Source organism: Megalobrama amblycephala, linkage group LG14 (genome assembly GCF_018812025.1).
Source record: "Megalobrama amblycephala isolate DHTTF-2021 linkage group LG14, ASM1881202v1, whole genome shotgun sequence".
Lineage (NCBI taxonomy): Eukaryota > Metazoa > Chordata > Actinopteri > Cypriniformes > Xenocyprididae > Megalobrama > Megalobrama amblycephala.
This window is the reverse complement of record NC_063057.1, coordinates 46,676,059-46,689,966: the sequence shown is the minus strand read 5'-3', so window position 1 is coordinate 46,689,966 and position 13,908 is coordinate 46,676,059. Positions and strand designations below refer to the sequence as shown.

At 36.3% G+C, this 13,908-nt stretch overlaps 1 protein-coding gene and 1 long non-coding RNA gene across 4 annotated transcripts in view; one reads left to right on the top strand and one right to left on the bottom strand.

Moving 5' to 3' along the window:
• The window catches only part of LOC125245935, a 34,555-nt gene extending 21,937 nt beyond the window's left edge, over positions 1 to 12,618 (bottom strand). For 2 of the 3 annotated variants that reach the window (XR_007179624.1, XR_007179626.1), the window contains exons 1-3: positions 11,681 to 12,614; positions 10,766 to 10,906; positions 10,248 to 10,375 (exon numbers count right to left, since the gene is read on the bottom strand). This is a non-coding gene — a long non-coding RNA (uncharacterized LOC125245935). Of the gene's footprint in view, positions 1 to 10,247; positions 10,376 to 10,765; positions 11,007 to 11,680 lie in introns of all 3 variants that reach the window. The other variant, XR_007179625.1, reaches the window with a different exon arrangement.
• On the top strand, positions 8,699 to 9,930 carry LOC125245931 (gastrula zinc finger protein XlCGF7.1-like). The gene has a single exon (XM_048156758.1). It carries the CDS (start codon positions 9,149 to 9,151, stop codon positions 9,584 to 9,586), a length of 438 nt encoding a protein of 145 aa, XP_048012715.1. The 5' UTR covers positions 8,699 to 9,148; the 3' UTR covers positions 9,587 to 9,930.
• Positions 12,619 to 13,908: the final 1,290 nt, after the last annotated feature.

Below are 13,908 nucleotides of genomic sequence, written 5' to 3'. Positions count from 1 at the left end.
ATCTCACATTCTTTCATTAATAGTTCTTAATATTTCGATTGGATGTGTATTAAATATGTATTTCACCATCAACTTTGAATTCTATTTTATCTGTTTTATTGTTTTGTTTACATGTTTGGAAATTTGTATGCACATTTGTGATTTTGAAGCAACGTGTAAGTAGGACTGTTATTTTGGTCTGGCGTCGTGATGTCATAAGGCGGCAACGAATTCATGCGTCTGTTGTGAGTTGACTGAAGAAAGGTTTGTGTTTTAAAACATTTAAGGAGTTTAAATCGATATAAACACTTAAATTAATGTCCTACTTTTACAAGTAATATAAAATGATTTATTATTGAATGTAACATTGCAATGCTTCATCTAACATCAATGAAAGCTATTCTGTTTGTGAATAAATCTGCACTTGAAAAGGTGAGTTTTATTTCGCTCCCTATATCGTAAATCAGCATATCGTAAACTCGACTTCAGGCACTGGCAAGTAATGATGGGAGAAGTGGAGCTTTTATAAACTCCGAGTCAATTGAATCAATTTCTTACCAAAATGAAGCGCACGAATCACTGCAAGCTGACTACACCTGCTGGTCAAAACTGTGGAAATGCAACGATAACACAAACACAACACTTTATAATTAAGTTTACAAACCAAAAGCAAATGTTCATGAATGTGTAATCTATTAAATCTGATATACAAATTAATAATACCAACTATAATTCATAAATGCCAAAGTATCTGTAAGTGTCTATGATTTGTTCTTCTATGAATTTGTAGTGCTAGTTTTGAGAGCCTTAAATGGTCTGATCTTTCTGAATGACTTCCTTGCTAGTGCGCTGACTACTGACCTAGGGAGCTGATTAAGACACACCCAGAGATTTAGTTTGGATTTATTTTTAGCTGTTAATAAATCTCATTTTAAACATGACAGAGCTCCCAAACACACAGAAGAACTTGTGGTGAAGCAACTGAGATCCACATGATGTACATATAAAGATGGCGTTTATAAAAGAGGAGAGTGAAGACATGAAGATTGAAGAATTATTCAGCGTGAAACAAGAAGATACTGAGGAACAAACAGGTTGGTTTCCATTCTCTGTCATTTAAAGTGTTGAGCTCTACAGAAATTAATGATATTTTTGAAGAATATCACAATGGCTTAATTAAAGCAGTTTTATTTAACATGAAGCATGTCGTCTTGTGTGGACAGGCATGTTGAGATCACATGACCAGACAAATACTAATGCTGCCTTCAAGTGCAGCTGAGAAGCTGAAGCAAGTGTGACATGTCACTAATGCACAACATTAAATTAGGAGAAAATTATACAAAAGTAGTTATTATTTTGTGTAACATTTAACCCATTATCTATTTCTTGACTGAAAACAGTGAAAACCATTCATTTCTATCACATAAATATGCAACAGTATACAAAAAATTATTTTGTATGAAGCAAAGCATGAAATGTGAGTGATCTTAAAAGTTATTCTTAATTAAAGCAGTTTTATTTAACATGAAGCATGTCGTCTTGTGTGGACAGGCATGTTGAGATCACATGACCAGACAAATACTAATGCTGCCTTCAAGTGGCAGCTGAGAAGCTGAAGCAAGTGTGACATGTCACTAATGCACAACATTAAATTAGGAGAAAATTATACAAAAGTAGTTATTATTTTGTGTAACATTTAACCCATTATCTATTTCTTGACTGAAAACAGTGAAAACCATTCATTTCTATCACATAAATATGCAACAGTATACAAAAAATTATTTTGTATGAAGCAAAGCATGAAATGTGAGTGATCTTAAAAGTTATTGTCTATTAATGATTTTTCATTTTCACCCTCAGAAGCACTCACTCTATCAATCCACTTGTAAACACGAAACATCTGTGTGCCGTTTATTCCTCGAAGTTAAGAGGAAATAAGATTGACTGGCAGTGGGAGAGTCATACTTGGGTAAAGTTGGTTTTATATTCGCACATTCGGACATCCGTATTCAATAGCCTTGTTAATCACACTACATTGGACATTCAGTGGACATTCACAAGTAAATATGCCATTAAAACAATACTTGCCTATTTTGATCGACTGTGAAAAATGTTGTAAGTTGACAATCGTTGGTTGTCAATATCATGTCACTGCTTAAAATTCGAAAACATTAATTTATTGCACATTTATTGGAAAGTCTGAATTTATCAGAAGTCCGAATGTGCGAATATAAAACCAACTTTACCCAAGTGAGAGTCATCTATAGATGCTTAATTTGAGAAACAAATGTAGTGTTTTTGTATTTTCATGTTTTTGTGTGATTCACAAAAATCACAATTATTCAGAATCACAATATTCAGAACCTCAAAATTCAGAGGGTCAAAAACAATTAAGTTTACAAGCAAAATATTATCATACTAACATTTTAACATACCTAAACAAAGAGCATAGGTAGCAGTATGCATATGGTTTGAATTTATAAAGTTTAAAAAAGTTTACAAAAATGCATCACTTCACTTCAGAAGACCTTTATTAACCCCTCGTGTCATATGGATTACTTTATTTTTTTAAATGAATGGATGCATTATTTTTGGCTTCAGATTGTTTAAAGGATTAGTTCACTTCATAATTAAAATGTCCTGATAATTTACTCATCCCCATGTCATCCAGTGTTTGTCTTTCTTTCTTCAGTCGAAGAGAAATCAAGGTTTTTTCTCCATATAGTGGACTTCAACAGGGTACAACGGTTTGAAGGTCCAAATTTTTTTGGTCCAGTTTTATTGCAGCTTCAAAGGGCTCTACACAATCCCAGCCGAGGAAGAAGGGTCTTATCTAGCAAAACGATCGGTCGTTTTCTAAAAAAATAAAATTATATACTTTTTAAACAAAAATGCTTGTCTTGCACTTGCTCTGCAATGTGCCACGCATTACATAATCACATTGGAAAGGTCATGCGTGACGTAGGCGGAAGTACCATGGTAGGAAGAAAAACTCCATCACATTTTTTCCTCCAACTTCAAAATCGTTCGACACAGTGGCAGCTCCTGCCAAATGTTTGGATGATTGATAAGGATAAGGTCACCCATTCAATGGATAAAATAACAGCTAGTTAAGGATGTATATATTTATAGACATATTTCTATATGTGTTACCAATTCAGCAGCAAGCCAAAATCCATTCAAACAAAGACTAGCCAGGATGTGGATTTCCAAAAACTTTTTACTCCAATTTCAGTTTAATAAGAAATTATTGAAATCACATAACTCACTATTTACACTACTCACATATATCACACTGCTTAGATCTCATTACTCTTATATTACACTGCTTACTTGAATTACGCTGCTTATTTCACATTACTCACTATTTACACTGCTCACTTATATTGAAATGTTGCTTGTCTCTCTTTCAAAGCAGCAAAGTGATCAATTACTCTCTTATTGAAAGTAGGCATGTTCCTGACTAGTTCCCTCATCATGGAAAGCATGGCCAGTGCATTCAGACGTTCCTGTCCCATTACATTTCACAGGAATGTCCTGGTTCTCTTTAAGGTTGAGAAACACCTTTCAGCTTCAGCAGTTGTCATGGGAGTGGTTATGAAGATGTTCAACATAGCCACAGTCTCAGAAAAAGTATCCTGGAGGTTGTACTTCAGCAAAACCTGGTACAGTGCCAGTGCACTGCAGCAGCAGCCCTTGAATTCTGGACTCTCATAAACGAGAGACAGTTTAGTCTTCAGCTTCGCCTTATTCAACATGGGATATGCCCTGACAGTGATGTTCAGAGCCTCAACAAGGGAATGTATGGCAATGCTGTTCAAACATCTCTCCTTGTAGCAGCGTGGCACTCACAAGGTGGTCGGTGAAGGAGAACGTTTCTTTGGTGTGGACCAGGATTGTCGCAGATCTGACAAAATAAATTTATTTTAGTTATAAAATAAATGTATTATAATATAAATATGGAGATACAAGGTTTCCACCTGACAGCGACAATATATTGGGCAGAAACCTTGTATCTCCATATTTTGCCTTTTTTTTTCATAAATCAATGCTATTGGTCATCCTTTATATCTGTCAGTGGGTTTGAAAAGCATTAAAAGAGCTTGTGTTAAATTTCATAACTCCACTGGAAATTATATTAAAAAATAGGAAAGGGCATAACCTACTAACCTCATCATTGTGACGACGTACAGCTATCCAGTAGCTGTCGTCCAACTGTGTGGCAATGTTGACTGTCCCGAAACCTGCCAATTTTAGGCAACTGTCCATATACATCTTCGCTGTTTCATGCTTTTTCACCTTCTCCGAGTGATGGTGCATGTCGATGCCACCTGTAGTTGTCCATGCGATGTCCGTACAACTCTCGGGATGGAACAAAATGCAGGGGTAGCAGAATATAGCATTAGCTATTTCGCAACCTGCTAGCCATTTTTTCCGCTCATACTAGTTCCTCGAATACCCTATTATATGTTTTCCCGTTTTTTGTAGATAATTGTTTTATTTTTTAAATTTGGTCTTGGTGGTCCAAATTCTTTTATTGTCAATTTATCCTGACTGCTATGATGACTGAATGGTATTTCTTTTAATGATACGATAGAATTGATTGCATTCATCATGACAATTGTTCAAGTTCAACAGGACTCAACTCGTGAGATGTCCCATGGTCTCTCTTTTTTAAATCACATTTAATAAAGATATTAAAGTATTTTTTATTTTTTCTTGTTAAAATGCAAAATTGTTTTCAAATATTATTGAATGTCACTTCATCTTAAAGACTATTAATAGAGTTATGTTTGTTCCACCAATTGCTGCACAAGTGATGGTTATGTATGATGATGAAAGCATGTTAGTGCTTAGCCTGGTAATACCAGACTCTGCTACTTCACTTTGCTTCGTAGACAGAGTCTGGAATGGCATAATAGAGAAGTGTTTTCTCTCTCGCTAGGGGACGCTTGTCTGAAGTTTAAAATCATTGGTTACCCGTAAGCCAATCAGATACGTTTAGTTATGACGTATGTTATCCGCCTGTACAGCCGCATCGAAGCACAGACATCATGCATCGAACTCAAATCTATGATTGAACTTCCACTGTAAACCTGTTGTAAACACATGATGATGTGAGCGAAATACCGGAGTGAACATGGCTGTAAACGACTTTTGCAGATTATGCGAAGTTAATGCATCCCGAAGTTTGCATCCCGTGTCTCGTTTCCCATTTCCGCGGTCGTTTCGGTTTTCGATTTCTCTAACCTACAATGTAAAACTCGGCGCTTAGCATCTACGTCACGGCTCTCAGCCCGCCCTCTGTTCGTTGATTGGCCCGGCTGTTTCCAGACCGGTGGCAAACACAAAGCTCTGACGCTGTATCAGACTGAGTACAGAAGCGAAATGAAATTGAGCGGAAGTAGAAAGTCTGACGTAGTCAGGCTAGTTAGTGCTAGCCCTCCCAGAACTAATGGAGATTGCATTGCAGTGCCTGCAGTTTGAAAAAAATAAAACATTTTTGTATATAAGTCTATGAGAGCACTCTGGGCGATTCTCGGCCAAAGTGAAATCGCCCAAAAAGGGGCGGTACTCCAATGTGACTTTGATGCTGATTGGACTATATCCAGATTCCGAACAAACAGTATAGAACAGTGAGAGTTAGCATAACACTGTGGTTGAATATTGAAGAAAAAAATCCCTCCCTTTCGCACTTTGGTGGTGCGTCGCCCAATCGCCCTAAGAAACCACGTGTGACCTTTCCAATGTGGTTATGTAATGTGTGGCGCATTGCAGAGCAGTGCAAGATAAGCATTTGTGCTTAAAAAGTATAGAATTTATTTGTTTTTGTTTTTTAGTAAATGAAAAAAAGGGGAAGGGGCGGGGAATGGGGGGACACCCGCAGGCTGCCCAAACCCAGAGGAACCGCTGCCATCCACCAGGCGGCGGAGGAGTGTCAAGCCTATCCACCGAGGGCTATCCAGTGCTGCTGCCAGGTTTCACGGAGGAGTTTACCTCAACTGTTGGAGAACTGGATGGCAGTGCGTTTTGGGAACCAGACCATGAGAATGAAGCAAGTGGCATAACTGATAATGAGTGTCACCTGTGTGCCTGTTAGGAACTTAGTCCCGAAGCGTGCCTCATCCCAGTCCTCTTAATTAACAATTCAATGAACAATCACTCAGCTGAGGGAGATTAAAAAAGTCTCATCTTTATTTAGCTGGGTCTGAGATTATATAGAAAGAGTACAAGGGGTGTAGTATGGATTTAACCAATGAGAGAGAGAGAGAGAGAGAGAGAGAGAGAGTGAGAGAGAGAGTACATCATATCAGCTCATGGTATAGGAATGTGATACATATAGAAAAACAAGTCTAAATATGGTCAACTTCCGGCCAAGTACCCATGCCTTTCAGGGATCCAAGAAGACCCCCTTCCACACTTGCAATACAAAAAGCAGGGACCATTCCCTGTCTCCCCATTAGGTCCAGGGACCTCATACCTTACATGAAAGTTGTTCCAGTACATAAAGACAAATAGATTTTATAGTATAGAATACAGCTTCAACAGAGGACAAAAGACCTTCTGTCAACATTCCTTCAATGCTGAGACCAGCACTTTAAACATAGAATCTTTCAGTGCCACACCGGCCTTGTATCTCACGGAGGAGCTTTGGAAGCATAAAAGAAGGAGCGACAACAGTGAAGAAGGAGAGAGGAGAGGACCAGGCCTGGATTTATGCTATGTTTTGTTTATGTGTGTGGCAGTTGTCTGTTAGGGGCTTTTATGTTTGTTTTGTTTATTTTATAATTAAAATTTGTTAAACATTCACCAATTCCCACCTCCTCCTCCTCCCTTGAACACAAATCTCACTACAAATGCATTTGTCACACTCATAAAAAGCTTGTTTTGTGCAAAACGTGACTAGGGATAAATGTAAACAGTGCAATGCACAAATCAATGTATTTCGACGTGTTGTTTCAGGCCTACATTGTAAGTTTGCATGTAAATCAGATTTTTCAGCAAGGACATCAAAAGTATTGTTGGCCAATGGTGCAGACTTCTTCTCCATAGTTTCCTCCTCAATCCAGTGGCATGTCATCACAAAGAAATGTCTGTTATGTTCTGTCATGCAGACATTTGTTACATTCTCAAGCAATATTTCATAACTGCAAACTGCTGGACTTATGTCTTTCTTCACATGACTATTTTGTCTTCACTGATTCCCACCACGTGTTTTTTGAATGAAGGCTACTCAACCAATGAGTGGTTGAACATCATAAATTTCAATTTCAAGTATTATTTTGTTAACTGTACTCTGGAATGTGCTGTGTTCAAGTTCAAGATTTGCTTGTTTGAATGGAGGATGCAATGACCCTTGTCCAGGATCAGATGTGCTAACCTGCTCATTCATGTTAGGCTTGCTAGTGTCTTCTTTGGTCAAGTAACTTGAACGCTTCCTCTGAGAAACAAAGCAATGCAAATTAAAGTGTTGTGGTAGGCGTTCTAGTTTTATTTTTCTGCTTAAGGAGGATTTTATGATAAAAAGAGGAAAAAATCAAGTATACTCTGATTAAATTATCTGTATTTTTAACTGATTCCCCATCAAGTTCCCAGCAGCTTTTGATAATTTTCACAAATTCATGCACCCCCCAGAATTTTTGTTGTTGTTGTTGTATGAATATTAACATACAATATATCAATTGAAAGAACAGAGCCTCTGCTTTTAAACAACAACAACAAAAAAATCTAGCTTTATGTATTCTTCTTTTATAAACAATTGCATGTGGCAAGTTTCATAATTGAGTTTTTATAATTCATAATTTTGAACAAAAAGCTGAGTAAATTGTGTTTTTGTCAAAGACTATGTCCGGATCTGATTCAGAATGATAATTGAAACATAGATGGAGCAGTTCACATCCATCAACACCCCCAGAGTTTGCACAGTTCTGTACCTCTTAATGGGTTTGACATTTCATTCAGTAATGTTAGGCAGTTTTGTTTTATATTGTTGAATGTTTGATGAATGTTTGATGATTCCTTGTTTCTTCTGCTTCTTCACTTGTTTTTGGATTTGGATTCTGTACTATGTGTAATAGCACCCCCTACCATATGACAGTGAAAACATGGATTGCCGGAAAATTCCGTCACTGGCAGGGAAGCATTGTGTCATAAATGACAGAAAATCATGTCAGTGGTGGGGAAAGAGTAACATACTTATTCTTGATTTCTGAGTTATCAAATGTTAATTTTTTTTAAATGTCTCCCTCGCCCATACTTTTTCTAACTGCTCTTTACAAGTATTAACAATCAAACAAATTATACATTGCACTTTTTTCCTTAGAGCTCAAATCATGATCATCAAATCATTTGTTAAGTGTATAATTTGAGATACACTAACTAGCTTTGATAGTAAACCAGGTGTGGGTGTTGTTGGGGGGACTTCTGTTAATTTCTACAAAATACAGGACATTCCTAGCTAATTCAGCACACTTCTTCAATAAAGATCGCATCTTCACAGCTAGAAGGAATATTTTGCACTGTGCTCTAATGTTGTTTCATCGTTTATAGACAAATTATTTTAAAATTTCCACAGCAATAATGTATTTTCCAGTGGACTTCATGATTAACATCCGTTTTAACATGCGTCTAGAGCAGAATGATTTGATACATTTCTAGCATACATGTTAGATTTGATGCTTTATGTTGGTTTTGGTGCTTTAAATGTGTACATGTTTTGATGTCTGTTACTTTGTTGCTATTAAACTGGGGTTAACTTTTATTTGTATCTTTTTTCTCTAGACCTGATGGCACTGAAAAAAGAGAGTAAAGAACATAATGAAATGCAAGAGAAAAATCAGTGTGAGAAACAATTTAATAACTAGAGAAAAATCTTTTAGTTGCTCACAGACTGAAAAGACTTCCTCACAAAAAAAAAACTCAAAGGAAAGGAACTAGAAGTTATTTCTCCTGTCAACAGTGTGGAAAACGTTTCACCCAAAAAGGAACCTTAATGTCCACAAGAGAGTTCACACTGGAGAGAAGCCTTTCAGCTGCCAACAGTGTGGAAAAAATTTTACACATAAAGGAACCCTTAAAACCCATATGAGAAGCCACACTGGAGAGAGTCCTTACACCTGCAAACTGTGCGGAAAGAGCTTCTCAAGAAAAATAAGTTTTTAAGATTCACATGAGAATTCACACTGGAGAGAAGCCATACACATGTGGTCAGTGTGGAAAGAGTTTTACACATAAAGGAACCCTTAATACACATGTGAGAAGTCATACTGGAGAGAGCCCTTTCACCTGCAAACTATGTGGGAAGAGCTTCTCACGAAAACAAAGTTGTAAGACTCACATGAGAATTCACACTGGAGAGAAGCCTTACACATGTGATCAGTGTGGAAAGAGTTTTACGCATAAAGGAACCCTTAATGCACACATGAGAACTCACACTAGAGAAAGCCCTTACACCTGTAAACTGTGTGGGAAAAGCTTCTCACGAAAAGAAAGTCTTAAGACTCACATGAGAATTCACACTGGTGAGAAGCCTTACATCTGTCCTCAATGTGGAAAGAGTTTTATGCTTAAAAGAACGCTTCATCGCCACATAAGAACTCACCTTTGATAAAGTCCTTTTACACATGCATTTGTGTAAAAAATATATTCATATTTAAACAAGTTATGAAGTAAAATATCTAGCTTCCACCAGACCGCCATCCATATTCAAGTTACGAAGAAAGTGTAAAACTCTTGCAGTTCACAAAGCTTACACTATGTCCTACACCTTCCCTAATAAACTTACGGAAAAAACTGTAACTGACGTGATTCCAATTTACTTCGCAACTTGAATATGGATTGCGGTCTGTCGGAAGCTAAATATTTTACTGCATAACTTGTTCAATATTGTTAAATTTTTAACACAAATGCATTGCTTCGATTCAGAAGGCCTTTATTAAGCTCCCTGGAGCTGTGTGGAGTACGTTTATGATGGATGGAGGCACTTTCTTCAGCCTTATATTCATTGATCCCGTTCACTGCCATTATAAAGCTTGGATGCATCAGAATATTTATTAATATTTCTCAGATTGTGTTCATCAGAAAAAAGAAAGTCATATACACCTAGGACAGCTTGAGGGCAAGTAAAGCTTGGGCTAATTTTCATTTGAAACTGAACAAATCCTTTAACCTAAACTTAACTCCAACTGGATCACATTGAATATAGTAATAACAACAACAACAACAACAGGGTTTCAGCACTTCATTGACTAGATAAACTAGTACACTACCTGTTCTGCTGGAAGGGCTCTGTAATTACTCTGTGGCAAATCCTGTCCCATCTTCCAAGTTATGTGACTGATGCTGACAAACAGAGACTTCAGGGCCATCTTCACTTCATTTAACAGATTTGGTAGCTCTAGCAACAAAAATATAGCAAAATAAAACATGCTAAAGCAATCTCTTACACCTATTTACTATGTGTACATATGGTCATCTAAGCTGATGAATTTAATGTTAATGATGCGTTTTACAAAGCCATCATGCCAGATGTTAGAGGTTGGAAAACTTTCAGGTTTCTTGTCATATACTTGATAATGCAATTAATTACCAATAATTATTAAATTCTTTGTCTTAACTTTACATAGCAAGTTGAATAATAATATTGAAGCAATAGCAGTTCTGCAAAAAATTTAAAGTTTGAAGTGCAAAGACAGTAAAAACTACTAAAGTAATCCACCAAACAGTTTGATAGCTGGCTGCTGATTCACCACAACAGTAAAATAACTAGTATGTGCATTTTTCTTACTTTTTTGTCATTATTTCTCAATTTTTCGTTTTCCTCCATTTTTTCAGCCTCTTCTGAGTCTCTGTCGAGGTTGTGCTTGATACTCATCAACAGTAATTAATTTTTCTGTGGTATGGGAATCACTGCCCTTTTCCTTTCGGTCTGTCAAGAAACAAGAGATGGAAATGATACGCATTCATTTTCTTAGATATTTGTCTTCTTACCTCAATAAATGTAAACAGATGAACATAAATGACTGTACCTGAAGGGGAATGAAGGCAAAGGAGATATGTTAATACTTTATTTTAAGGGTCCACAATTATGCATGTTACACACATACACACTAGTAATTAATGATCAACTTAAATAGGCTAGTAAGGGCATATTAGCCATTATTTAAACCATATTTTTAGTGTAGTAAGGTACTTCAATTAAATAAACTGAACAATAAGAAGCTAGTAACTATGTTTAATCAGTGATGGTTTAGTTATAAATTGCTAAAAGTTGTAAAGTGAAAGTTATATTTCGGTTTATTGACCAGAATAAACTATAATTATCACGTTCACACCCATGGAAAGAAAGTAAGGCCTTGCAAAACACAACAATTAACTTTTGATTCAGACATTTCCATAAATCATATGAATATCTCAAATTGACACAATCAAATTAAACATTAATAGGCAGTTATTAAACACACCGACACTAATATATTCTTTATCTCATTTCATGACATAATTATCACATTTACTCGTGTTAGCTTTAGCCCATGTGCTAATCAGTTCAGCTCGCGCTGTGTGCACGCGGCCTACTCAAAACGGCTCAGAAATTAATCATTTTAGAAACTTCAACATGTCATTTACATTATTAATATCTGGAATTTCACTCCCTAAAGCAGAATAGAATCATATCTTTATTCACACAAGGAAGATTACTCACAGTGCTTCAACACTCTGGGATCCGCTCCGTCTCTCTCTCTTCTCTGTCTCCGACGACATCACTTCAGGCTGACGCGTCGACTTCAAAAGCTCCACTTTCAGTGCACTCACTCACATTTCCAGTTAGATCAATGGATTTTCTGGAGAAACTGTCTGGTCCGTCTGTGCTGATCTGCTCTGACTCGCTCTCATCTGCTCACGCTGAAAGCAGCGCCGGCGAGACCAGTGGGCGGGACTTATGAATGCGCCGCTACTATTGGCTCTTAGGGGTGTCTCTCATTGCAGCACGAATCAGGGATTGGATGAATCTCTTTTTCTTCTAGAATTTGTTTTCCTTTTCTTAGGTTACCCGGGTTACACATCAATTAATCTGGGCCAGAATCAGATCTGATTTCAACCTCTTTTTAAAGTCTTTAAAAGCTCAATGTTACCATAATTGTTACAGCCACACCAGTTCATTTGTGTGCGTGTGTAAACTTCTTGCTGTTTTTTGCATAGTGCATATTCCTGCAGAGCGGCTGAATTCTTGATTTTCTTGATTATTTCCCATTTGTAAAAACTTGCTCTGTTTTATAGTCACACTAGTGTAATGTGTCTGTTTTGCACTCTTGATATTTTAGAGCGTGACCCCTTCATTGTTGTGCACTTTTTTCTGCACAGTGGTTTATTTGTAGTTTGTACCTTTTCAAATTTTAAATGGGATATATCCATCCAGTGAATTCCTACGACTTAGGTTTGGGTTTGATTCTAATAAATGTATATTCTGTGATGATATAGAAACCACAGATCATCTATTTTTTCATTGTATGTATGTGGAGGATTTATGGTCTGATATTCATGACTGGCTTTATCCAAAGGTGCCTCACCTTGGAAACCTCACTCTAAAGGACATCACTTATGGACTTATAATGAACAGTAACAAAGATGACTTCCTGATTAACAACATTCTTATGCTAGGAAAATTTTATATATTTATAATTATATTAATTATAATTTTTTTTCATATATAAAAGCCCTCCAAGTGATGAAAAATAAAAATGCAATAAAGCTTTTCTCCATTATAGAAGAATATGATTTAATAGAAAAACCCTAGCCCCCTTTATGTTATTTAGATGTTATTTAATTATTATTTATTTTTATATATTTTGCTTATGTTATTGTATTCTCTCATGCACCTGTTCTGTAATTTGTAATGCAACAGTGTGTTAATAATGCCATGTTGTTTGTACATTACTAATTGGTTAATTAAAAAAAAAAAAAAAAAAATTGTAGTTTGTACCACCAAAACATTCTCAGAGTTTTTGTATGTTTTCGTATTTCCCATTAATTTCCTATGGCAGTCATTTTTAACCGCAAAGGAGCCAAGTGTGACTTTTTCTCCTGACCCTTTAACATATCTGAATCATGTCCGTGATTTTTGTGTTCACAGAGCTAATGCAACTAACGTCACCAAGTGTCATCCCACGTTAAAATGTTAATCTAATTAATTAGTTTTGTAATTAAAATGTTAATTTTGTAATTAATATATGTAGGGCTCCACTTAGGACAAGATAAGAGCGAGGACATGAGTAAAGTACAGCCTTACTGATGCACTATGTTTTATATACATCTTAAGAGATATGGTGGACATTCATAGGCCTTAAATTTGCATTATTTTCCTATGTTTTTACATCATGAAAATCTGTAAGACTTTAGTTATATGTGGGACATATATGACATATAGGATTGAAAATACATAAATATTATGCAATTTGTATATGCGGTTTTTGCAGCATATATGTCCCTTATAATATTCTGTTGGAACATATAAGAATCACATATGTTTTTAACAAAACTTTTCCATATGGGTTGTCTGATTCGGCGCGTCACTGACAAAGGATTTTAAAAAGAAAACATGCAAAATCTTACCGTTTTCCTCAAATTATATCCTTCAAATGGTAATTTGTTTGAAGATCCTACACGACATCAACACCTCCTGCCTGTGTGGCTGTACAGTAAGATATCATTGGACCTATTCAAACTGGACAACGGACCGTTCGACCACCGAATCCAGCAGTGTCTTCCATAATATCGAAGTTAAGTGTGCATCACTGATCGTCAATCTCGAAAAAATATTTTGTCATAACATCTGCAGTTTAGTTTAAAGAGGAATTATTGTGCTCCTAGCGCTCCTCGCTGTCATTAAAACAGCGTGTCACTGGAAAAGTGATCGAAAGTAGCACATCTACT

Coding starts and splice junctions, on each gene's coding strand:
- LOC125245931 (XM_048156758.1), top strand. CDS start 9,149: ATGAGAATTCACACTGGAGAGAAGCCATACACATGTGGTCAGTGTGGA.